Source organism: Protopterus annectens, chromosome 16.part0, assembly GCF_019279795.1.
Source record: "Protopterus annectens isolate FY-2018-M chromosome 16.part0, PAN1.0, whole genome shotgun sequence".
Classification (NCBI taxonomy): Eukaryota; Metazoa; Chordata; order Ceratodontiformes; family Protopteridae; genus Protopterus; species Protopterus annectens.
The window spans coordinates 259,869,762-259,897,529 of record NC_056750.1 but is presented as its reverse complement, the minus strand read 5'-3'; the positions used below and the strand labels follow the sequence as shown (position 1 = coordinate 259,897,529).

At 39.8% G+C, this 27,768-nt stretch overlaps 1 protein-coding gene across 5 annotated transcripts in view; it reads left to right on the top strand.

Moving 5' to 3' along the window:
- The window catches only part of LOC122791042 (myomegalin-like), a 3,200,315-nt gene that overhangs the window by 2,327,925 nt on the left and 844,622 nt on the right, over positions 1–27,768 (top strand). For all 5 annotated transcript variants that reach the window (XM_044058817.1, XM_044058818.1, XM_044058820.1 and 2 more), the window contains exons 40-41: positions 6,800–6,910; positions 7,910–8,020. In XM_044058817.1, coding sequence (XP_043914752.1) covers positions 6,800–6,910; positions 7,910–8,020 — 222 coding nt within the window. The remainder of the gene's footprint in view (positions 1–6,799; positions 6,911–7,909; positions 8,021–27,768) is intronic.

Here is a 27,768-nt window from a genome sequence, read left to right as displayed (position 1 = left end):
GGCTTCTAAGGCAGTTCTTCGCTCAACCGATGTTCGACTCAAACCGACAACTTTTTTAACCAAAGCTATCGAGTTTCTTAGGCCCAGAGTGTGCACTACACCTAGAAAACCGACAACCAAAGCACATGCACCTGCTCTCATGCCACAAAAACAAATGCTTAGAATGGCCAAAGACCTTATTACATTGATTAGGGGAAGTCAGACTTCCCCTGCTAAGAGACAAAGTTCATTCCCCTTCAGCTTCTACAGACCAGGAGTCTGATGACTCTGAGATTCCTGATTATGAAGACATGCCCTTATCTGCTTATGGGGATTCAGATGCATTCCTTCTGCCTCCCCTCCAGAGGATTTTTCTTTTGGTGAAACCTTACATACCTTAAGAGAGCATTTCCACTGGGAATGCCAAGACTATCCTCAGTCCAAAAAGAGACTCAGAATTTCTAGAGTTGCCTCAGCACAGACCTTTAGCAATACCCCCAGTCCGGGATGTTGTGGATGATGTTTTTATGGAATCCAGTCTAACTCCTGACACTTTACCTCCTGCCCCTAGGAAACCAGACAGGTACTGCAGAGTACCTGACTCTCACAAATTCCTTTTCAAGAATCCTACTGCTGACCCAGAGATCATTTCCCAGGGGTCTAAAGGTATCAAGGCTACTACAGCCAAGAATCCCACCCCTTCGGACAGAGATTCCAGAGCTTTGGACAGTTGGGGTAAGAAGGTATATACCGCTGCAACTCTTGCTATTAGGGCATTGACTTGTCAGTTTCATATGCTGAAGTACCAGCAACATATTATGGAACTTATTAAACAGAAGGTGGCAACCTTTTCAGACTGTGCAGAGAATAAAGAATTGCAGGAGCTTATGCAATCTGCAAGCCAAGTCAGCAAGCCTACTTTGCAGTGTGCCTTTGACGTCCTAGAAGCATTTGCTGGGCAGCAGTCACTGGCTCTGTACTGAGAAGACATGTTTGGCTGAAAGAGCAGACCTTGCCAGTCCATGTCAAATCAAAGTTCCTAGACGCTCCTGTGAATAAGGACTGTTTGGCACCAAAGCAGAAGTGGTTCTTAAAAAGATGGAAGAAAAAGCCAAGTCTGCAGACTGTCAAGGATTTTTTGCAAGTGCAACCCCTAGATTCAGTAGTCATTGCCCTTCCAAACACTGGTCCTTTCAAGCCCCCTCCAGGCCTTCTCAAACCAGACCCAGGAGAAACAGACCACCCAGACTACAGTCTCAGGGTATGCAGAGATCTAAGCAATGGAGTGCCTCCACCCCTAAAGCAGGGAGTGGTAAGCCTCCTCCTTACAGAAAAAGTTCACAATGACTTATTTACTCCACTTCCCAGCCCTGCCCAATTGCTTGTGCCCCTAGGAAGAAAACATGCCCTTCATGCAAAAAACTGGATGTCCATCATTCAGGACCAGTGGGTCCTCAGCATTGTATCCCAGGAGTACAAATTCTATTTCCATTCACTGCCAACCCCAAGAGGGTTCCCAGATCTTCCTCCAAACCGGTGGGCAGAGGCTCATATCCAAGTACTTTCCCTGCTCAATATCAGGGCTGTTCAGCCCGTTCCTGTAGAACAAAGGGTTCAAGGATTCTACTCCAGACTCTTCCTGATACCCAGGAAAGAGGGCTCTTGGTGCCCAATCCTAGATCTTTCAGTTCTCAACACCTTCCTGGTGGTACCAAAATTCAAAATGCTTACCCCGCAACAACTTCTTTCCATGCTAGCCAAGGATGCCTGGTTAGTCACCCTAGACTTAAAAGAAGCCTATCTAGACATCCCCATAAGGGAGTCATGCAGGAAGTATCTATGTTTCAGGGCAGGATCTATGCATTATCAGTTCTCTGCACTTCCCTTTGGCTTATCTACTGCACCCAGAGTATTCACAAAATGCCTGGCTCCAGCCATTGCATACTGCAGGCAGAGAAATATCCAAATTTACCCGTACTTGGACGACTGCTTGATTCAGGCAGACAGTCAGGAATTGCTGCTGCAGAATCTGACATTTGTGAAAAACCTTCTCACTTCCTTGGGGTACACCATCAATGAAAAGAAGTCAAAACTGGCACCCAGTCAAAAGATTATATTCCTGGGAGCAAGGACACAACTTCCCAGATGGCATTCCTCACTTCAGTAAAACAAGTCTGACAGACTACTTCAAAAAAATGGCCACCAGAACCCAGCTATCCACAAGAAAAATACTGCTAGCCCTAGGGTTTATGGCCTCATGTGTACTGCTAATTCCATATGCAAGACTGCATATGAGGAAACATCAGTGGTACTTAAGTCTTTGGTGCCAACATTCTCAGGACCTGGCAAATGTCATTCCTATCATACCTTGTCTTAAGGACAGAGTTCCTTTGGTGGGCAGAAGCATGCAACCAGAACAAGGGACTGCCTTTTACTCAACACCACGCCACCCAGACCCTTACCCACAGACTCATTAGACTATGCCTAGGGGGGCACACATGGATGGGAAATGTATTCAGGGCTACTGGAGCCCAAGTTAAATTGATCTGCACATCAACCAAAAAGAGATGCTAGCTGTACAGAATGCACTGGCAGCTTTCAGATCCCTTCTCCTCCCAGGACAACTGCTAATAAAAACAGACACCACCACAGTTATGTGGTACATCAACAAGCAGGGGGGAACCCATTCCTACCCACTCTGCAGGTTTAGCCATGGCCCTGTGGAACATGGCCTTGGACATTCAAGTCCATCTGTAAGCTCAATTCCTGCCAGGCAAACAAAACTCACTGGCAGACGACTTAAACAGAAATTTCCTAGACCCCCATGAGTGACAATTGAGGCCCAGCACCTTCAACCTTCTGATTCAGAGATGGGGGACCCCAGAGTTGGATCTCTCTGCCTCCCCCTACAACCACCAGCTCAACAAATCCTGCACCAGGACTCCTCACAACAGGGCCTGGAAAGTGGATGCCCTATCTTTTCAGTGGGTGAATCTCTCAAGCTATGCCTTTCCCCCTCTGCCATTTCTCTCAAGAGTATTACTCAAGATAAAACAAGACAGACCAAGGACAATTCATATTGCCCCAGAATGGCCATGTCAGCACTGGTACCCACTCGCAGCCTGACACCAATGCCACCCTGTCACCTATGCCAGAAACCAACCCTTCTCTCTCAGCAAGAGGGACAGATTTTGCACCCACAACTGCAAACCCTAAATCTTGTAGCTTGATTTATTCCTTGAATTCTCCCCCAGCAACCCTAAGCAAGCAGGTGCTGGACATCATTCTTGAAGCCAGAAGACCCAGTACAAGAAAATCCTATGCTGATAAGTGGAAAAGGTTCTTCTCATGAATTCAATCTAAAGGAGAGGACACAACACTGCCCTCCCTGCCTCTTATCCTGGATTACTTAACAGATCTATTCCACCAGGGCCTGTCCTTCTTCTCCATTAAGATACATGTCTCAGCTATTTTGTCTCATTACAACACTGAGCCACCTCTCTTCTTGCACCCTCTTATCAAACAGTTCCTGAGAGGGGCAAGCAATTTAAGGCCACCAAGGAGAACACCCACCCCTGCCTGGGACCTTAACTTTGTACTGGAAAAGCTCACACTTCCCCCCTTTGAACCTGCTGCGTCAGCAGAGTTAAAATTCTTCTCTTGGAAAACAGCCTTGCTTCTAGCCATTACTTCAGCTAGAAGAGTGTCTGAGCTACAAGCACTGATGGCTGTGGAGCCCTTCATTATTTTCCATGCTCACAGGGTTTCCCTCAGGACTTAACCCTTCCTTTATGCCTAAAGTGGTGTCCAGTGTGGTTCTTAACCAATCCATCCATTTGCCAACCTTCTTCCCTAATCTTCAAAATAAAGGTGAAAGGATCCCGCACTCCTTGGACGTGCACAGACAGCTCAGGTTCTTCTACCTTGATAAGACTAAGCCCTTCAGAAAATCTGGCCAGTTACTAGTCAGCGTTGCAACAGGGGCAGAGGGCAAGGCCATTTCAAAACAAACTGTTTCCAAATGGATAGCACACTGCATCCATTTCTGCTACAAGCACCATGAGAAACCAACCCCTCAGGGGGTCAGAACATATTCCACGAGGGCAACATCTACCTCTACAGCATTTCTCAGTGGAGGCACCGTCAACAAGCATTACCACCTGCCTATGTTTTCCAAATCCAGGGCAGGTTTTGCTACAGCAGTCCTGCAAGGCATACTAGCCAGCCCTAACTCTTCTTGACTGCCTCCACCCTTCTTCAGCTTTGGGAATCTACCCAAGTGTGATGACTGCAACAGTGAAACACAAAGAACATAGTACAGTTGTGTACATTTACCATAAATTTAGATGCTCGAGTGTATTCACTGTTTCAGTCCTGGTTTCCCTCCCTCCAGCCCCCCTGTTTTTCTCTCTCTCCTCTCTATGGCTTTACTTACCCCTTCTGGGTTATTGGTATTGGTATTTACTTTTTACTGGTGGTGTTCTCCCCACCATAACTTAGCTCCCTATTTGGGGAGTTCCTGACATTTGGGGCAAGAAAAACTGATTTAATGGCATCGGCTGCCTGTTTTTATAACCCTGACGTCAGTCCTGGAGCAACATTATCTGATGCAGAAATACTAAGTCTCTGGTATTCGGGCTGACTGAGGGCTACCTGCAGGCAGATAACCCAAGTGTGATGACTGCAACAGTGAATGCACTCTAACATCTACATTTATGGTAAGTGTACACAACTGTACTTTCTGCAGGGATGCTGACCCATGCCTAGGTCTCTAACTAATCCTTCCACCCTTCTCCTCAGCTTTGAGATTCCTCCCACAGGTGATGACTGCAGCAGTGAAACACGAAGAACATAGTACAGTTGTGTAAACTTACCATAATTGTAGATGTCCGAGTGTATTCACTGTTGCAGTCCTGGTTTCCCCTCCCTCCTTCCCCCTTATATCCTCTTTCCTTAGGGAGACATAAACTTCTCATGGTGGCTTTTAGCCACCAGCACCACTTTACCATATTTCCTTGTGTTTCTGACGGGTTAGGGCAAGAAAACTGATGTAATGGCGTTGGCAGCCTTGCTTTAGAGCACGGACGACCTGACCTCAGTCTACAGGCAACAGCTGCCAATGCAGAAAAACATTGACTCTGGTATTCGGGCCGGCCGAGGGCTACCACAGCAGGGATAACCCACAGGTGATGACTGCAACAGTGAATGCACTCTTAACATCTACATTTATGGTACGTGTACACAACTGTACTTTCTTAGTAGCCATCATCCTGCTCACAGGATCTTTAAACCGTTGACTCTCTCCCCAAAGTAGTTTCAGAACTATCTGTAAGTATTTTTGTTAATCTTTTATGTTTTCATTATGGATGTTGGAACCAGTGAGGAGAGAGTCCTTCGTACTTGGCATTTACACCACTAGCACAGGTGGTGTCTGACGTGGGTGCATGTGTTCAGAAATTGTGCCAGTTCTTTGTTTCCTTTGCTCCAGACAGTGAAGAGATGCAAGCTGTTAAACCCCTTCCATATGGCTTGATGACTGTATTGTCTTGTACCCCCCAGAGAAGAATTGGCAGGTGGAAGATACTGCTTCCCAAGGGCATTACACCAGAGCTTTAACATTTTCTTGTGCTTTCCTCAAAAATGTTTCTTTTTGTGGGCATTTCAGATGCAGTCATTTGGACATTAGTTTCACACCTTCACCAAGTATTATTGCTTGGATCTTGTCTTCAGACGTTGGATCTCCTTTCGGCACATTAATGCTTTAGGAATCTCAGCCTTCTGAGTCCCTTGTCTTTTGTCCTGCCTCTGGTTCCTGCCTTACAGTTTATATGTGCTTGAAATTCTTCTCAACACTTCCCCACTGCAGAAGCCATATGATGTCCTAGAACAGCTATGTGCACTCATCATATCAGCTAATCTACAATGAAGCTTTTATCCAGTAGAGTATTACTTTTCCATCATACCTCTGCTGTGTACGGTCAGCATTAGCTGCCACTGATGGAGGTTTCTGTAAGTTCTTTAGTTATCGTTCTTGTGTTTTCTGATCTTCAGTGTTGCAGGTTGTTCTCACACAATGCTGGGAATCAGAATAAGTAGCACAGGGATTTTTTTTTTTGTTCCCTCCCAGCCTGCCAAATGGCATCTACAGGTTTGCTGGCCAGAAGTCTCTAAATGAAGAATGGAAGTACAAATCTGTCTGTTTAGAGATATAATAATTAAAAAAAAAAAAAAAAACACCAGTTATGTATGGGAGAAGGCCTCCTTCCAGATCAGCTGATATATGTCCAGGTAGTCTGTCAGGACCCTTACCCTTTCCACCTTGGCTGCAAGAACTGGCCCTTCTGCAGCTAGTTGGCTGATGTCCATTACACCACAAATCGCAACTACTTTCTTATTTTTTTCCAGCTTCTGAGCTGATTATCCTGAATACCACCCTTCTTCTTTAAAATTTGGAGGGGAGTGGAGTCTTGAAGAGAAAAGCTTCACATATGTTACAGTAACACATTAAGTCTAAGTGTTTTGCTTTCATTAACATCTGAATAAAATTGTGTATAAAAATGTAGTTTGAAGTAGGTATCTGACTGCATTATGGCTATGTGCAGCACAAAATGTAGATGCATGCAGAATTATCTGCATTATAAATGCATTTGGACATTAATATGCAGTTACAACATATAATACGTTTTGTTACACTTGTAATCTTTTCAAGTGCATATATGCTTTTGAATTGTACAAGTTGCAAAAAAATGCATTCATTTTTTGAACATTTTTTATTATTACAGGCTAAATGTAATGATTTTTTCCCCTTGAATACTTGCAGTTCATCCAAAACTGGAGGACAGGGAAATCCAAGTGAATGTGCAGGACCTGGGATATGAACTCATTGAAAAGAATAAAATGGAGGCAGTCAAAGAAGAGAAAAGCAGTCAAGGTACACTCTCCTGACAGAGTTTTTTTTAAAATTAATGCGCGTGTTGCCTTCCCCAGACCTTGATTCGTTGTGTATGGATTTTCTATTCCTTGAGTGGAGTATAATCATTTATTTTTAGGACTTCGTCTGACTGATATCGGTTACCTCTCTTAAAGTACAGCATAGCATGCTTTTTTGGCTCTTATTTCCAGATAATACTGAGAGTTTAAAAGTATGCATTACTGCTGTGTTAGATTATGATTAGTAATATTTTTATTTATTTATTTATTTATTTTGCATAATGCTTAACCGTTTAACTACATATTAAGTTGTCTTGACACCATGGTGGTTATGTGGACCAGCAAGTGCTGATGTAACTAATTTTTTTCTATCCCTAGAACATAAGTATAGTTATTTCACTAGTAAATGTACTACTTACATTGTCATCATCAGCTACTCAACATGGAATGTTCTGTAAATTAACTATTGTTCTTGTGCTTTCTGTTCTTCACTGGTACAGGTTGTTCTCACACAATGCTGAGAATCAGACTAAGTAGCCTAGGGATTTTTTTTTGGTTCCTCCCAGCCTGCCTTATGGCATTAAGAGGTTTGTTGCCAGAACTGCCCATGTCTCTAAATGAAGAATGGAAGTATAGAACTGTGTCTGTCTGATATAAGAATTAAAAAAAAAAATAACAGTTGTGTACTGGAGAGGGCCTCCTCCTAAATCAGATAATGTGATTCTGTGTCTGCTGTATCCAGATCGTCAAGACCTTATCCTTTCCACCTTGGCTTCAAGAACTGACCCTTTTGCAGCTAGTAGTGGATATAATTGCAGTTGCGTACATCACTGATATGCAGTTACAAAAGCTATATTTTTTGTTATTAAACTTGCAATCTTTTCAAGTGGATATATGCTGTTGAATTGTACAAGTGTAGAAACAATGCAGTTAGCTTTTTTAAACATTTTTTTTATTATTACAGCTGAAATGTAATGCTTTTTTTGTCTTGAACACATAGTTTATCCAGAACTGGAGGACAGAGATGTCCAGGTGAATGTACAGGACCTGGGATATGAAATCATTGAAAAGAGTAAAATGGAGGCAGTCAAGGAAGAGAAAAGCAATCAAGGTACACTCTTCTGACATACAGATTTATTAAAATTAATGTCTCTGTGTGTATGAGGAGGCATTTGGGCATTCTTTGAACTATTTAGACTTGCATTTTCAATAATTTTTTTTTGCTAGTATTTCACTTTTTCTAGTATGTTTTGGTTTTCTCTCCAGTTTTCTCAGATTGGTGAGTAAATATTTTAAGATCTCTTCTTAGTTCTTACCGCATTTTCACAACCATGTGTTACCCGCATTATGGGCAGATTATGTAGCATTGTGTATTATAGCAATAACCCATGCCTGAGTGTGGGTAATGCTGGATTTACCCACGGTTGGTGTAGCTTGGTCACGAGGGCGCAAACAAAGCCAGCCGCGGGTAATTCCAGCATTACCCACACCCAGGCGTGGGTTATTGCTGTTATACAATGACATTATTAAAGAAAAAAAAATAATTGCTTTTCTTTAATAATGGTATTGTATAATGCCTCCTTGCTGCCCTTCCGCAGCTGTCTGGTATTCTGCGGCAGTTCTGATGTACTGCACATGCTTATGCCTACGCAGTACATCAGAGCTGTGGGCAAAAGCAACGGAGAAAGGCAAGGTCTTCATTGCTTTTTACAAATTGTTTCGCTATGTTAAATGGGTTTAACATAGCGAGACAGCTTTAAAAAAAAACAACGTAGATTCTCCGTTGCTTTTTTTAAAGCTGTCTCGCTATGTTAAACCCATTTAACATAGCGAGACAATTGAAAAAGCAATGGAAAGCAAGATCTCCGTTGCTTTTTACAAACTGTCGCTATGTTAAGAGTTTAACATGGCGAGACAGCTAAAAAAGCGGAGAATCTCCGTTGCTTTTTACAAACTGTGTCGCTATGTTAAACCTGTTTAACATAGCGAGGCAGTGTGAAGCAACGGAGATCTTGCTTTCTCCATTGCTGTAAAAAAAGAGTTATAGTAATGGAAAAAGTCTGGGCGACCGGACCTTTTTCCATTATTATAACTCTGAGTTACAACGTGCACGCTGACAAATCGGCGTGCACGTTTTTGAATATTAATGGGGAGTCGTATAATTAGTTATTTCCATTTGTTAATTGGGAGAGAGGACTAGTGAGCATACCCTTTATAGTCATGACCCGTGCTATAGGAAAATGTTGGTTCCAGAGTTAAACACAAACATTTAAAGTGCAAGAGTAAAGATTACATACTAAAGAGCAGCATGAACATCAGCTTACAAAGAGTCATTTTGTACAGTATGAACTTTCAGAATTATGTGTGATAACGTACATTAACTAGTTGGATATTGTATTACATGCTAGTATGTGCACTTCCTGGTTTGATTAAATATGCACGTTCCTAGTATGTCATGCTGTCATGGCTAGAGCTTGATTTCTGGTGGCTGGATTTTCTATTCCTTGAGTAGATTAGAAAATTTCTTTTAAGTATTTGTCTATCTGATATCAGGTTACCCATATGGCGTTTTCTTATGAAGTACTGCATAGCATGCATTTTGGCACTTATTTCCAGATAATAGTGAGAGTTTAAAAGTGTGCATTATAATTATGATTATTTGTTTGTGTGTGTATGCTATGTTATTTTAATTAATTTATTTATTTTGCATAATGCTTAATCGCTTGAATACATATTAAGTTACCTTGACAACATGGTTAATACGCAGAACAGCAGATGCTGACATAACTCAGTTTTTTCCATCCCCAGAGCATGTTAGGTGTAATTACTTAATTAGTATAGATTATGTACTAACATAGTTACCTACAACTTCCTGTTAACATAAATGGAGATTTGAACCTGCATTTAAGCAGTCATATTGTTTGTTAGCGTGGCAGCTTCATCTCTGCCCCCCCCCCCCCCCCCATTATCCCATTATATATCTTTTACTTGATATTTTTTTTGTTGCTTATGACTTGTTTTTGATTTTAATAAGCATCTCCCCAATAATAGTAACAGAAAGTCCATGTCATATTACTGTGTGAAATAAGCAGTTGAGATAGATTACTCTTAGTAGCCAGGCTCTGTAGTCATTTGAGGAGAAATGTCAAGAGCAAATGCTATCAACTTTCTTGTAGCAATTCATTCATCTTTTTCTTCTGTACTTTACTAGGCATTTAGGTTGGGGGTTTGATGAGAAATATCTAGAGCAAATGCTATCAACTTTCTTGTAGCAATGCATTCTTCTTTTTAGGTTCATAGGTTCATACTAGGTCTGCCCTAGAGCATTTATAAGCCTAGCCAGAATGTGTTTGGCTTTCGCCACCTATTTTAAATTTATTTTGCTATGCCCTTTTTCGAGGTCAGTATACTGTGCCTCTGTCTAACAGTGACACAGAAGTGATACCCGGGGTAAACCTATGATCTCCCATCCACTCATCAAGATTCCTCTTGAATAGAGTCAATGAGGGACTCTGCCTAACCTGGACTGGGATTTTATTCCAGAGTGAAGGGAGCCTCTGGGTTATGAATCTGTCCGTCCAGCATGTCCTATTTATTTCAGTGCTGAGGTTCAAGTCTCTCGAGTGCGTAGCTCGATGGGATTTGGATTTTCTGAGGTGCAGCATGTCCATTAATTCCGGGTTGGACATGGCTTTATACGTCAGGCACAGATCGCCTCTGAACAGGCGGTATGCCACTGAGTAGAGCTGGAGTTTCTTTAACTGGGCAGCATATGGCATCTGTTTGAGCCCTTTGATCCTCTTGGTGAGGTACTTTTGGGGGTCTTTCCAGTTGCTGCAGGTGTCTGGTAAGGTACATCCCAAAAGGGGCATTGTACTCAATTATGGGCCTGATGAGGGATGAGTAAAGAGGCACGATGACCTCCCCTGATCTAGATGTGAATCCCTTCATGATTAGGTGGGCTATATAAAATGTTTTTCTAACCACTTTGGCCACGTGGCTGTCAAATGAGAGATTGCCATCAACTTGGGTCCCCAGGTCCCTAATTACTTTTTCTGTACTTAATGGATTACCACCTATGTGGTAATTTGTGGGCACTTTGTTTTTGCCAAAGGGGATGACTATACACTTTTTGGCATTTAGCTTGAGGCCATGGCTCTGGCACCAGTTGTCTGTTTCTATGAGGCCCTTTTGGAGGATGCTTGTGTCGGCTGGAGAGTCGAGTATGGCGCCCAGTTTGCAGTCATCTGCAAACTTGGTCAGCCACAGTCCTTCCGTGTTGGCCTGTACCTCCGAGAAATATATACCGAACAAGAGAGGTCCCAGGACTGAGCCTTGTGGGACACCACGTGTAACTGGTTTGGAGTCTGACATGGCTCCAGCAATTCTAACCATGTGGGTTCTTTCCTTGAGCCAGTTTGCAATCCATCTAGTGACATAGGGGTTTATATTTAAGCTGGTGAGCTTATCTATAATGCCCGAGTGGGGTATTGTATCGAAGGCTTTTGCGAGGTCCAGGTCGGCTGTGTGGACCACCTTCCCCTCATCAATGGCCTTGGTGACTGTTTCAAAGAAATCAACCAGGTTTAAGAGGCAGGATCTGCCCTTAACAAAGCCGAACTGGGTAGGATCCAGTGTCTGTAGGTCCCCAATATCTTTATTTATGAGGTCCATGATGATCCTTTCCATAGCTTTACAGACCAAGCTAGTCAGGCTTATGGGGCGATAGTTTCCAGGATCCGTTGAGGCACCACCTTTATGGAGAGGGACCACTGTTGCTGTATGCCACTCTTTGGGCACATATCCTGTAGTAAGGCTGAGATTGAACAGTAGTTTTATGTTTGGGTTTAGCTCTTCTTGGAGTTCATGTAGGACGCAGCCGGGACACCGTTTGGTCCCATTGATGCTGTGTTTTTGCTTTGGAGAGGCGGCTCTTACCTGAGCATCTGAGATGTCAGGGGAAGCACTCTGCTGGGATAGATATTTGCCCTTTTGGTGGGGGTTTGCGCTGAACCTGTCAGCTAGGATGTTGGCAATGTCTGTGGGTTCGGTGTATTTTTGTCATTTTGGACTAATTCTGAGCATATCTGGGAATTACCACCCAGGTTCCTAACATAACTAAAGAAAGCCTTGTGATTATCCTTAGTGTCCTGTGCAATTTTTCTCTCGAAGCTGGCCTTAGACAATTTTATGAGTGCCCGTAGTTTTTTGCTAATACTGATCAGTGATGCCTTCCCTTTTTGGGATTTTGCTGTATCATTTAGTAGCTTCCTCCTTCTATTGTATAGTTTGTTTATGGCTGGGGTCCACCAGACAGGACGTCTGCCTTTGGAGGATTGGGTCTTGGTTTTATTTGGGATCGCATGATCCATGCATTCCTGAAGGTGTTCATAGAATGCGTTTATAAAGGATTCTGTGGTCTGGGCCGTATTTTCCACAGGCTTGGGGGCTTTGAAGGATTCCACCTCGGTTTTGAGGAGTGTGAAATTTGCTTTAGAGAAGTTTTTCACTGTGGTTTTCTGGGCAGGGGGTGGGGTCGGGATGTGAATATCCAGTGAGATTAGTTTATGGTCTGATCTTACCAGTGAGGAATACACTTCTGGTCTGGAGCATAGAGTCCCCATGTTGATGATGATCAGGTCCAGTATGTTTTCCCCTCTTGTGGGAGTGGTAACAAGTTGTTCCATAGCATTTGAGTTTATAAATTCTAGGAACCTTTGGGCTAGGGTGTTGGAGCTAGAGTAATGCTCCCAGTCTATGTTTGGGTAGTTGAAGTCGCCCGATATAATGGTGTTTGGAGAGACCTTCATATTTTCCAGTGTTCTCAGGAAGGCCGAGTGGGGTTCCTGGGTTTGGAAGGGTGGTCTGTAGCAGGCTATAAACTGGAAGGCAGTTTTACCCACTGTTAGTTGCACATGGATAGTCTCTGCTGCTTCGTGCTTTGCCACCAACCTGGAGGTGTGGGTATCTTTGATGAATATCGATACTCCCCCTCCTTTTGTGGTTCGGTCCAAGTTTTGGGGCCGAAAAGCATGGTATGAGGTATAACCTGTTAGTGCTGGGGTGCTCTCGGGAGCCCTGAACCAGGTTTCTGTTACTGCACAGATATCGATGTTCTCCATGCTAAGGAGAGTTTCAAGTGCGTGCATCTTGAGGTTTAGACTTCTGGCGTTGAGTAGCATTACTCTTAGTTTCTTATCCCTTGTGATACCTATGGAGGTGGGTTTGTCTTTTGAGCCTTGCCTAAAAAAGGAACTATGGGGGTAGCAAGAGCCTTTGCCAATATCCGAAAGCCCAGGGGTGACAGGTACAAGCTGTCCCTAGCCAAGCATCGTGGCTTGTCGAGCATATCATCCCAAGCTGACAGGCATTGGATCCCTTTTGAATGACACCAGTACTTAAGCCAGTTGTTGAAATTGATCATCTTGTCTTCATATTGTGGCATCATTCTTGGTGAGGGTAAGATGCTACTTCAAGGTCAGGGTCATACCGGCCTGGGCTACATGCTGAGAGAGCTCCTCTATGTCTCTTTTCATGTAGTCCAGGGAGGTACGTCTCAGGTCATTTACACCAGCATGGACAATGACTGAGTCATATTTGTACTTGCCTTGGAGTGACCTGAGTACTTGTGTTATATGGCAGATCCTAGCGCCCGACAGGCTGCTCACCGTGACCCTCTCCTTGTTCAGCCTGGTGAGCGGGATGTCAGTGTGCCTGACGTTAAGGGCTGTGACTGTTCGGCACACTGGCTTTGTGAGATTGTGTTGCACATGTTTTGTTTGGGGTAGCGGTTGCTTGGGTGTCTGCTTTGGAGGTTTCTGCTGCTTAGGCAGATCTTTATTTAGAGCCTCCAAGTATGTTTTTGTGTGATTATGTGTTTGGTTTGCTGTCGTGGTAGGTCTATGTGAGTAGGTCTATTTTTCTTCTGTAGTTTAAGGCATTTAGGTTGGGCGGCTATCAATGGCAGCAGCAAGTTAAAGTGCATTACTGTGGTCATTATTTATTTCACTTTTTTGTGATCTGACCTCAAACCTGAATGCCAGAAGAGGAGTATCTTTTGGGGAAGCAACCAGTAATTGAAAATGGAGGGCAGTTAAATGATCTATGTTGAGCAATCATGGATATAGCTTTTTGGGGGATAAGCAGTATATTCATGTCTGACAGCAACAAGTTGAAATACAAAGCTAGTTCCATTATTTTGTTCATTTTCGTCATGATCATACATCAGTGCTATACACAGTTTTTTTTGAGTGCAGGTTATGTGTGAAGACAAAATGAGAGTTGATTATTTTTAAGTCATTAATATTAGCTTGTTCATTACATTGTATGTGAGAGCATCAATTCAAAGTGTTTTCTTATAGTTATTTTTATTTTCTATCACAATCAGACATCAGGGTGTACACTGAAAATAACTATCAGCATTGTTATTTCAAGCTGTTTATGAAAGCAAAGGGCATTTATGTTAATATTGTTAAATTATTAATATTGCTTGTTAGGAGAATAGTGTATTCATCTGAGAGTAGCAAGTTGAAATAATTTCCTGTTCTACCTTGCTTTTTGTTCATAGTCTGGCATCAAAGGTTTACACAGAGTAAAATGGTTGTCTTCATGGCCATTTACCATATACCCTTAAGACCATTTGGCTTTTGTGTTTTTAATTGGCAATGGTAGTGGGACTCAAAGTCCATATTTCTGTTTGTTACACATTCAAGTACAAATGGCAACAGTACAAGAATTAAACCCTGTACCTCCTGTCTGCCGTAATATAATTTAAGGCAATGGGTGAACTCTTACCACTGTTTTTCACAGATTATTTTAGTAGGCAGTGTCTGGAGCTTGTAAACTGGACTTTTGTATAACATTTAAAACAGCTTTGATTACCAAAATGCATGTATATATGCATATATGTGTGTGTGTGTGTGTGTGTGTGTGTGTATATATATATATATATATATATATATATATATATGTATATATGTGTATATATATATATATATATATATATATATATATATATATATATATAGAACAGTAAATCTTACACAGCAGTTATTTTATTTTCTAGTCAGCGTAGTTAGGAAACAGAGAAATGAACCTGTGATGTATGGAAAAATCAATGTCTTAGCTAAATATGGAGTGTAAAGCCAAGGAAATTTCATATTCCTATCCCCACGATGGGCATGCCTTTTTTGCAGCTGAAATCCCGTCCATTGAAAAAAGAGGCAGTCAGGTGATGGCTTTAGATGTAGATCACGCTTGCAAGCAACTCATTTCTTAATCTGAGAATAATGCCTTGGGTAAACACATTAGGACACTAGGTGAGAACCATAAGTTTAAGTTTAGAGTTTTAGATATGGTACAGAAACCTTTTAGAGGTGGGGATATAAATAATCTGTTAGAAACAAAGGAATATGAATGGATAATACGTCTTATGGCTGATGTATATCCAGGTTTGAACACAGCTGTTTCTTTAAAACCAATATTGATTAAAATACAACAAACAAAATTGAAGTAAATATGATGTTTATATTTTCACTTCTATATAAGAATTTTTATGTTTTATATGTATTTATATGTACTTTTATATGTATTAAATATTGACCTTTTTAAATTGAATTTTTGGTCATATGGTCCTGGCTGCGGGTCATGTGATGTCTTTTTGGGTGTATTTAAGTGAATTTTTTAATGAACCTTATGTTAATCATTGAGGAAGGGTGTGTCCCGAAAGCTCTGTGTTTTATAAAGGTGTTTTATTCAACTGTCGTTTGTCTTTTCTGATCTCAGAACACCCACAGAGTTAGAGACTTGAGTTTGACACCGAATGTTTGGGAGATTGAAGGAGTGTGGGGGCAAGGGAGAACAATTTGAAGTGCAAAGAGGGCAACAGCAAAGAGAGATTGAAGACCCTGAAAGGACGAAAAGAGCAAAAAGAGGCCGAAGCTGGTAAAAGGGAGAAAGTGGAAAGACAGACTGAATCTGCTGAAAGGGGGAGAGTGGAGCAGATCTAGGTACTTCTCTACCCTTTAAAATACTGTTGAGCAAAATCTTCCATGTCTTTATCACTTTCCTCCCTCCCATTTTCCAAACTTCCTCAAGAATGTGTCTGCTCCTGAACACTTCCCTGTTAAGTGATTAAATAAAATTATTATTTTATATATATATATATATGTGTGTGTGTGTGTGTGTATATATGTGTATATATATATATATATATATATATATATATATATATATATATATATATACATATATATATTAGTATACCAGCAAACAAGATGAGTATCATGGGATAGGCAGTAAGCCATGAGCTAGTTGGAGACCTCGAGCTTTTGTAAATGGCCGAGTCGGAACCGAGGATCAGTTCCAAACCCACAAGCAAAGAATGAAGGCGAGACGGACAACTTACATGGAACGTTATGGTGAATACATAACTTTTTTTCTATCCAGTCTAGACCAGTAATTGCACATTGGGGAGTAATTTGTCAATTGTTTTCCTGCTACTGAATTCACAACTTCCATACTAAGTGTTCATACATTTGTTCAGAAATATACCCTCTTTTGTTATATTTTTTCCTGTAGGTCCCCAATGCATTCTTATTATTGTAAACCAAGTTCCAGTCCCTGGCCATAAATAATAGTCCATGCTAAAAGCTGATTATTTCTCCCAAAATTATCATAAGCTCAATAATAGCAGTTTTAGGTGGAATGTAGTTATGTACTAGTATAATCCTCCTCCTCCTTCCCTGCCAGTAACACTGAAATCTCACAAATGTACCACAGTTTTTTCCTCTAAGCAGTGGTGGAGCCCCTCTAATAATCAGTATTTTTTTCTCTCTTTCCTTTGACCGTGATGATCTGCTGAATGTTCACCATGAAATCCTTCCTTTGTCAAATTCCCATTCTTGTATCTATCCATATGAGTTTACTGCAAAGTTGTTGTTTACACCCTACACTACTTAATATAATTCAGTACTCTTTGCTTTTTATGATACTATGGACAGAGTAGCTGTAATGGTGGAAAGATATTACTCTTACTATTATATGTAACAGTTATTTGTAATGTGCATTTCCAACTTTTAGCTTACATGCACACTGTGTGTTTGGCAGGCTGATGTCCTATGCAGTTGCTTCTTCTATTCTCCATTTAAACGTGTCAGTTTTTTTTTTTTTGCTTCAATGAAAGATTTCAAACAAAAACTAAGTAGATGTTGGAATCCCCATCTCTTTTTAACTAGCAACAAATGCAGAGACTTTATCCCCTCCCTATAGCAGCAGTTGCTCCAATTAGCTGCAGTCACAGACATTACCACTTCTAAAATTAAAGCCTGTGTTCCAACTTACAGTGATTGCGATCTGTTTTTTTTTTTCCTGTTACCCTCCAGGATGTTAACTGAAAGCATGAAAGCTGTTTTTAACATTAATCTTTAGCCCTGATAAAAAGTGTACTGTCTACGTTTAAATCTAAAGTGGGCAGAACTGTTATATTTTACGCATTAAAGTATTAAGGCTGATGCAGAGTCAGCTACTTGTATAAACTGTTCACTTCCCACAGTTTCAACCTTTGTTTATTTTTCACTGTGCTACTTGCTGGTGTACATTGTGGTTCCCTATTGAAATGTCAACAGTCAAAATGCTGGTGGAGTTTTGTAAAACTAATCTCCAAAATTTCCATATGATTCCTTGTTGTTATTTCCTGAACTAACATCTTTCACTTTTGATATCCCCCTTTCAAAGTTTTCTTTCCTTAATCTTTAGCTAGACATTTTTGAGATTGTGACATATTTTCTAAATAACTAATTTTTATTGCTGTCATCCTGGATACACTTATTTCATTTAAATCGTCATTTAATTACATTTCATTGATCCAGTAGAGCTTAATCACTCTGAGAAATTACCCTATATATCTTCTGATTCTGATTTTTTTTCAGTATACCCATATATTTCTTAGCAGAGTGCAACATACCTCTTGTTTTTGTTACTACTGTTTTTCTAGAGGTCATAATTTTATGTTGTCCCATTCTGTTCTCATTTTATTTTATCTGTCTATAATGTTAGTCTCACTAGGCTAGTGGCCTCTTTTCAAGAGAGACCCAAGGTGGTATTACTGCTATGATAAATTTGGTCATGGTATTGAGGGAATTCCCCTCCTTTTTTGTTAAGTGCAATGGAATCTTTTATATCGACCTGAGATATAACCAACTCAAGTAAATGGAACCTAGGCTTAACATCTCATCTGCAGGACAGCATACTTATGGATGCCATGCCCTCTTAATGCTGTACTGCAGTATTAGCCGTTTGAAAATTAATCCCATCACTTAGAGTGGGAATAAAACCCCCACAGCCTTCTGATGTTCTAGTACCAAAGGAGATTGTTCTGCTCGTTGAACCATTGAGTATCACTGCCTATCTTGTAGGAGACTGGTGATGGATTCCCCCCAAGTATTTGCATCCTTTCTGTTATAATAATAATTGTATTTAATTGCAGGTCATCTAAGAGTGCTCTCAATTCCTTATACCTGCCCTGAAATGTACCTGTTCAGTTAATGAGTTGGAGATCTCCAGTACTGAGTTCCCTGGTAAGTCACCCTCCAGTGAAAGCCTGAGTTATAGGATTACATGACCTGATACCACCAAGGGTATCATTTCATATTTCCTATATACAGTAACGTGTTCATGGGTTGTGAAATTTTTATCTGTTTAGTACCAACTATTACTCCTAACTGAATAGTAAAGGAAGAACAGAATTCCAGCGGAGTACTTTGTTTCTGCACAATCCATTAACAGAAATGTCTTCATTAATATTGAGACTCTGCCACTCCTTTATAAGTGGTCAGTGTCTTATTTAAGCTATTGTATTTATCATCCCATAGTGGATAGTCACATAACTTTCAGTAGTTGCTTCCTGTTGTCCCTTTCCTTGAAGGACATTAATTTCCCATCAAGTAAAACATCAATGAGAATAAAAAAAGTAGAAACATTGTACATCAGTAAACATTCTTGGCATTTTCTTTCAACTAATATTCAATTTGTTTTTGTTTTTTTTTTAATATCACTCCACAACCATGCATTCAACTGCTGGCTTTTTTCTTTAGTTTAAGAAATTGTGCTGTTATTTTTTAATTCCTTTTCATTTGTTAAGTATTTTTCTTAATGTCTTCATTTCTTCAGGGCACTTCCTTCATATGGTGAACTAATAATGCAGCTTTTGCTAATTTCTAGTGTGCAAAGTCAAACTGCTATCAGCTTTGCTTCTGTTGCAGGCACCACTCCAACATGAGTTTAAAAGCATGTGATGCTTTTTGGAGAATGATAAGTGTAGCTTATATTGCCTAAGAGAGACCATCAGTGTTCAAATTAGGCACCAAATAGCTCAGCAACGTTAGTGGTAATTTATACTGTCTTAATAGGTTCCATTGGCTGGAGAAGATCATCCTGGTGGCATCTTCAGGGACATTTTTGTTCTACCACTCATAGCCTACCTCAAGGTCTAATGTTATTTGCAGGAACCACATTAAACCTCATTCATTCACAGAAGTATATGGCTGAGTTTTATACCACAATTCAGTGATAGCAAGAAGGAAATAATCTAAGTAAAATAAGTAATAAATTGTGATGAAAAGCAATCTGCATTTCTTTTATATTCATCTTTATATCATATTAGCTGGGAAAGAATCATCACAAGTCCCATGTTTAACTAATCTGTCTCCTATTACTGTTTCATACTTTTTTTCAGTCTTTGAGTCAGGTGGTGGTAAGCTAGGTACTGATAGTGCCATCTACATTAGTTCAGACCATGTTTGGGCCACTAGCATATGTTGCCCTGCTATGTCTGCTGCTTTCACAGACATTGGAATGTGTTGTACACCGACTGGCACATCCTTGTGTTCAAAATAAGAGTACGCTATGGTACAGAGTATCTTGTACTTCAGCAGTACAGTGTGTCTGTCTTATACAACTTTGAAACATTTCTTCGTGGTTGATGCTGTCATTCACATAATCACTGTCCCTTTCTTCTATCTGGGGCATCATTTTCATATTATTTGCAGTTATTTGCATATGGTACATGATACACAGTTTTTGCTGTAGTGTGATTGTGCTTCTTGTGTCTCTGAACTGCCTCCTCCCTGCCACACCTTGCTGATTTCATGCTGGTTTTTACAGTGCTGTATGCTAACTGCCTATGAATACTGGTCAGGTTGTTTACTAAGATTGTAACCATTATGCCTGAATCTTTGCAAGTAAAGAACTTTCATGTGTTTCTTGACTTAGATGAGCAGCTGCTGATTGCCTCATCAAGTGGTAGTACTCCTGGCTTGGGCGTTCCTATGATAGTAGATCTGGGGTAGTTAGAGTCTAGGCTGTGACCCTTCTTTAACCTGTGGATTTATTATGGCAGAAGTCTCAACAGTGCATTTACATACCCGAGAATGCTGTTTTCAGTTTGAAGTGCCAGTAATTTTAATTGCATTATACCCTTACATTGTTTTAATGCATGCTTTTACAGTGGGATGGAAATTTAACCTTGGCTTCTCTGCAGTTCAGTGGAAGTGGACTCTGATGGAGAGAGAGCTCCACATAATCTTGCTAGAACTGTGAGCATTGTTTCTTCCCAGCAGTGCTCTTGGAGAGGAGCTGTGGCCAAAGCCCCTTTTTAACCATGCTTTTAAGTCCATTTCTTTGTATGGTATCTTGAACAAACATGATGGTTTCCATTTGTACTGCATTGTGTCGCTGCTTGGCATGAGTCTTGTGAACCATTCATATTCCTTCAACTGTTCTTCCATTCATTTCCTAGTGCTGAGGATAGTGAAAGCCTTGTGTGGTCCAAGTCACTGGGAAACGAGCACATCTGTGATCTACTTATTTCATGCAGTGGAGAATGTGTTTTACCCCCTCTTTCTTATTGCAGCAAGGCAGGGGAGATGACTGAAGATGTTCTTCCTCTCATGGTATAATATTTTTATGCTTTCTAACCATTCTCTGTCATCTCTGTCCTGAGTTTAAATTTCAGAGAAAAAAGCAAAAACTCGTCATTATTTGCCATTTGGGCACAACAGGACTCTGCCTTCTTGAGCATACATCTTTTAACCATCCTCTGCCTCTGTTGTTCATCCACTAAGGAAGTCTCCTGGTGTCATATGTAACAGATATGCACTCAGCATATAAGCTGATCTGTGAGAATGTCCTCAGTGGATTGTTTCCTTCCCACCATTCCTCTGTCAGTGAATAACACCTTCTAATAGAAGTTGCTCTAAGAGTTTTGCGAACAAGTATAGATTTTCATACCCTTCCTTGTGCAGTATTTTTATCATTTTTTTGCAAATTGCGTTCATACAGTTAATGGGTGCAGTCTGACAGGCACAGGAGTTTGTCATTGTGTGCTAGTTATATGGTGGTAGAAGGCATACAAGACCCTTATCACAGGAGCTTGAAACAAATAACTAAACCAAAGGTAGTAGAGGGAGAAATCCCAGTCATGCAGCCACAGAGGAAAGGACTCCATTGCATATCAATTAACATGCTAAGCCCAAAAATGTTAAACTTTTATTCTGTTTGTGCTTTAGTGATGTCCTAAATGCATGTATTACTTCAAATTAATACTTTACCAACTATACAGGGGGACCCTAACTTCATATTTTGTATCTTCTTCCATTATGCATTCCAGGATTCTCCGGTCTTGCTTTGCTGCTCCCAGTCTTAACTTTCATGATAAGTCTACTTCTGATTCATTGTCTTTAATTGCTGTCATTAGCCTTACTGCCAATAAGTAGTTTTTCTTGAACTTTCAAGATGGCTGCACACTGACCAATAGGTTGATTAGAGTTCTCCCAGTTTGGAAAATTTGAAAGCAAGAGAAGGAGGCCAGTAAAGGCTACCGATCTGAGAGGTATTCCATTACTGGCCAATAATTACAATGCCTGTTTGCCAGTGGAGAAGAGGTTTGGAAAAGGTAATAGAAAATCATACAGGAAAGGAGAAGAAAAAACTAAAATTCTGTCTGAGAAGAATTTTGCAGCTGATCTGCAAAAGGTTTCAGCTGATGAATTCCAGTAGAGTAAAACATCGGATGTACTCACAAGAGTTTAAGTAAATGAAACACTGAAGGAATATATAAAGTCAACTAACATAATGTTATAAAAGTAGAAGAATCTTTAAGCTGTTTAAATGAACTAATAAAACTGCAAGAAAAAAAAAGGTTGAAATGAGAAAAAAAAAAGGCTGGCTGAGCATGAGGCTTCTCAAAAAGAGCTGTTTGAAAAAGTACCAGTTAGAAGACAGAGCACATAAAGCAAATTTTAGATTTTCTGCTGTGCTAGAGAAACTGGGATGGACATACTACATTAATTTTATTCAAGTACAAATAAGCAATTGGACTAGTGTTCCACAACAGGATGCATTATTTGACAGGGCAGTCAGGGCACATAGTGTGTATGTTCCAAATCTTTTTATGCGAAAGCCACAATGGTCTATATTACTAAAGATGCAGTACTACTAGCAGAAAAAAGTTGCTACTGAAAAAAGTTTTGACAGAAGGGAAAAGTGCTAAAGGAAAATAAAGGAGTATTTGAATAATACACATGAGTTTATAAAAGTTGCTATTAAACAGCTATTTTTTGAGTACAATTTCAAAGCACAAAACCTTACAGCACATCAACTTGGGCAGCGGAAAGTAGAAAGTGTTGTTGTCAAACCTAAAGACCAATTGCAAGAAAAATAACCAGAGATCCTACTGAGGCATAACTCTCAACTTCTATGATTTGGGCATAGTGCTATGATTTTAGCCCTCAGATGTAGGCTCCTAGATTTATGGTGATCCTAAAGTCAGACCTGTTTATGATTATGTACTTCAAATATATAAACTATTCTTGTGCAAAGTTTTTTTGCTAGATATTATAGTCTAGTCTATAAAGTCCTTATGAAAAATAAGAAAGTGCTCCTATTTTTGACGCACTTTTTTTAAAGGCCAGTGCTATGATTTTTAATGCTGGGAAGTTGAGAGGTATGTACAGAGGTATTAGAAATATTTCATAAATGTTTTTATAAAGAGGAAGAATGTGGAAGAAACAAGGCACAAAGGAAATTTTTTTTGAAGAATTAATTATGTCAAGATTAAAGGTAGATAAGGCCCAACGATTATAGCTAACGATTCATAGCTAAAATAGGAAGAGATGAGATAAAACTGTTGCTGTATAATCGATCAACAGGAAGGTCTTAATGAATAGATGTTATCTATGCCTGTAAAGTTCATAAATTGGGAAGGAATACAATGATACAGATAGGAAGGTTTTGTTTTAAAAGGGAGGAAGCAGCAGCATCTTGGAAGAAAGGTGTTGTGGCTATATTACTCCGAGGATAAAGACTCTTCAGACCCAGCTTCATGTAGACCCATTTCATTTTTAAACCTTGATTATAAAATGTTTGTCTGTACTAGTTAACAGAGTGACAAAGGTGTTGCCAAAATTGATAGATATGGATCATTGTGGTTTTATGGAGGGGAGGCAGACATTTGATAACATTAATCAAACAGTAATGATCCCAAGGAAAGCAGGGTATAAGAAAATTGGTATTGTTGTTGGTCATGATGCAGGGGAACCATTTGATAAAGTCAGCTAGGATTTTATGAGCAGGGCAATTGTAGCATTTGCATTTCCTGCTACAGTAATAGGGTTTATTAGGAGGTTGTATAAAGTGTCAGAAAAAGGAATTAAGGTGGGGCGGGTTCCTCTCCAACAAGTTGTGTTTGAACAGAGTAACGAGGTAGGGGTGATCTCTTTTCCTCTTTATTTGCTTTATATTTAGAGCCATTAGCAAAGAAAATAAGGGACACAAATTCAAACATATAACTGGTATGATAATCACTTAAAGCTTTATTCACAGAAGATATTTTATACATGCTAAATATAGAAAGGATATGTTGGTGTTTCGGAATACTTTGAGACAGTTTCAGATTTTTGGAGGAGCTAAAATAAATGAGGACTGACACTAGCAGAAAACTATGTACCCACACTTGAATTAGTTTAACCATGCTTATATTTATGGGGATATGAAATGATGCATTTACGTGTATGCATTAAAAGGGATCGTATTATGGCAGCTAAAGATAAAAAGGTAATACAAAAATTGAGACGCTGGAAACTCTTAATTATGAATAATGGATAGTAAGATACAAGGAGTGGAAACGTTTTTAGTCCCTTTAGTTTTATACATAGTTCAGGCATATTTTTTTCATCAGTGAGAGGAGAAAATTTGGTCCATAATTAGAGTTGAAGTAATTTATTTGGGAGGGAAAGAGTTAAGAAAGAGAAATTGATTCTCCTAATAGAACAGGATGGTTTAGAATGTTCAGATTCGTAGGGATATTTAGAACTAAGTATTTAAGGCTCATATACATCACATAAGCAGAGAGTTATACATTAAAGTAGAAAGGGATGTTAATGAAATGGGGGGGGTCAAGAATTAAGGAGAGTAGGATTTTGGATGCAGCTCCTTAAGGTGAATAACAACAACCATATAGAATATTGGGTACTTGTGTATTATCGCAATCAGATTTCTAACCAGACATAATTTCTAATCTTTTGGCGAAACGATACATGTTAACCTGAAAAAGGGTGTGGGAACCTGCAAGTCCTTTTGTAGCAGATTGTTTTTCATCTTGGAAGAGGAATAATGGAATAATTCCTCTTCCTGGGTAGCATCCTTTCGCGATCTAACTTGATGACAACTGAAATAAACATGCCTGCGGTTTCGGATTCCTGTGAAGGACTTGTTTATTCTTTTACATTTTTATAAAACTGTAAGGAAAAGGTGTGCAAATTTTATTGTAGGGGCAAAAACTGAAGTAAAGTGTGTCCTTTGAACTTTCTCTTTGTTTTTGAATAAATAGGGAGTTGAGAATTTTTTTTGGTCTTGACAGCTTAGTAGCGCGGCTATGGTCTCATTTTTAGTTTCATACAGATTGTTTAATTTTATCTATTCTGGTATAGAGTGTTAAGGCTGTGAACTGCTGTTCATGTTATAAAAGGCTCGATTTACCTCAGCCCTCATTAGCTTGCTTTGGGATCGTAAGCAAGTCACTTAACCATATGTTGCTCCTGGGCCATCCCTTGTTAACAAATGGGTGATCGTGTTTTTGTTTTAAGGTGGTGGTTATTAGTATTACAAAAGTATCTGCATTTTCGTTTCACTGTTTCGAGGGTTGAATGTGCTCTGTATTCAGGGCTTGGTGAGGTGTATTCTCAGTATTATTTTATAGTGTGTGTGTTTGTATTCTTACCCCGGAATACCAAATTTGACCGTTATTCCTCTTCCTGCCTCATACATGATGTGACACAGTAAAAAGGAGTACTTTACGCACCCCTTTTAAAGTTAGCATACATATTTTCAGCCAAACATAAGGAAAATGCTAGGTTGAAAATCTGGTTACAATAATACGCAAGTACCGACTATTGTGTTTATAAAGTAGCAAAAGTATTTAAAGAATTAAACCAACACAGGAATGGAGAAAGGGGATTTTACCAATAGGTAATTGCAAGTAAGGGTACAGGAAGAAAGAGGGGGCTGGATTTTGCTGTGGAAAATTAACAAAACAGACAATGTTTTGGGAGCAAATAACTAGAAAGAGGAAATGTAATAGAGTAGGATGAGGCCAAGCAAAGTTTGGACTGCAGGTTAGAGATTACCTTCCCTGACAGTTATTGAGAACAGTGTATAGGCAAAGAGAAGGGGACAAGGGATTGCTAAATGAAAGACCAGTTCTGGTTGAATTTTTGGTTGAGTCTAGAACATGAGTTGCCATTTAAAAAGGGATAATTAATAGGGCATATGAAAGATTACACTAGAACTATATGAATCGATCAGAAGAAATTAGAAAAGATATGGAGGAGAGAATGGAAATGCAGTATACAAGAAAACAATCGGGACAGCTTTACTGCTCCTGATTATGCAAAAAAGTCAAGAAGGTTTAGAATTTTTGCTTAAAAGTGTTTGTATAGGTATTTTTTTACCCCGTCAGTCTTAAGAGATTTTTTTCTCTGGTGGGTGCCAAGTTCTGGAGATGTGATGGGGAAAAAAAGTAGTAAATTGATGGCATGTTTATTGAGAATATAACAAGTTGGCGATTTAAAAAAAATATTTGGGTGGGGGCAAGTGGTTATTACTATAGAAACGATTCTTTTGAGCTGGGATATGGAATCTGAATTTCCCAGACATAGAATGTTCTGGATATTCTAAACGAGATGAATTTGTGATGAGGTCTTTAGTAAAGGAAAGAAGCAAACTGCATAGAAATAAAGGGAATTTGTGGGAACAATGAATGCAGAATAATGTGCTGGTGGAGGAATGAAATTTAAGGGAAGGCAGAAACTGAGCAATTTACCTAATGCTGGAATAAATGAAAATTGTTAAAAAGAAAACATATGTATACTGCATGCAAGTAACAAAGGAAATGTTATGTTTTTTTTTTTTTCTGTTACTGTATATTTACCTATGTCTTTTGTTTAATTGCCATTGTGATGTAACCACACTGAGCATGAATCCTCACCACTGACACCAGAGAGGGACGTTCACTTGGAATACAAGTGGATATACTCAGTATTTACAAATGTAGCTGTCTGCACCAAGTACAATTTCCCTCAAGAGCACACAAGGAATACAGTCAGCCCAGGGCCTGGGTTTCTTTATATCTGTCTCCCTCCAGGGCCCGAATAAGGCTCCCCACTAACACAGCTATAGAATTGTCCTCAGATGAGTGTCCAGGCCAAGTCCTCCAGCATCCTCTCTGTTAAACCAATGCTTTGTGTCCCTGTTCCAAGTAGCTGACACACACACACACACACACACACTTGGGAAAGGCTGGCACAAATTTACCTGCTGTGCCCTCTTCTGCCCAGAGTATAAGGTAGTTATGACTCAGCTGCTCTAAGGCCCATAACAAAGTGTGCCCAAATTATACTGTGTAATAGTAATACTAATATAAATGGTACTAGTTGACCAAGACAGCTAGGCCTTCAGGTATGGCCTGCACAGTGTCACCAAATGTAAGCACACTCAAAGGTTAAATGCTTTCTAAAAGGACCAGCCACAGTAAAAGTTTTGAATATAATTGAGTATGAACATACTAAATATATATTTACAGTAAACCACAGAGTTCAAATAAGAGGAAATATTGAAAATAACATTTATGGGCAGACTCAGATAAAGGAAAACAATGCCTAAACTAAGTTTCACTATATTTTCCTGACTGCATCTAGGAGAATTACTATTCCCTGCTTACTTAATAGAGCAAGGGATACGATATGGTGAATGTTCCTTTTTGTTGTCAGACCCAAGACAGAATACTGAGAGATTTCTCCTTGTAATATCTAAAATTTCCAAGATGCTTGGCAGAGTGACCTCATGTGGTCACCTGACTCTAGGTTCTCACACCATTCCCCTTTGAAGCTTGAGACATGGTGTTAGTATACATGTGATAAGATGCATATCTAACGTTTTGCTAATGTTTATGGCAGTGCCTGGGGGGCTTCCCCTCATTTTACTGAGCTAATGAACAAAGGCTTCTTCCAGACATGCCATCTCTGGTCCTATTCAGAGCTGTGAGACAAGCACATCCATGGCCCAACAGGTGGTCCAATTAACAGTATTTTTCTTAAAGAAGTGAGCTAGCTGTTTAACCCCTTTTCTTCCAGTGTCCTTTGCTAACATGTATACAATACAGTCTCACATATATCTTCCTTCTCTGTCCAGCAGGACCCACTGTTGATACTTTTTTTAACACTAGCAACTATGCAAACACGTTTTGATTTTCAAATGCCTTACAGTTCTAATACATTTGTAACATAACCATGTGTACATATCAGTTTG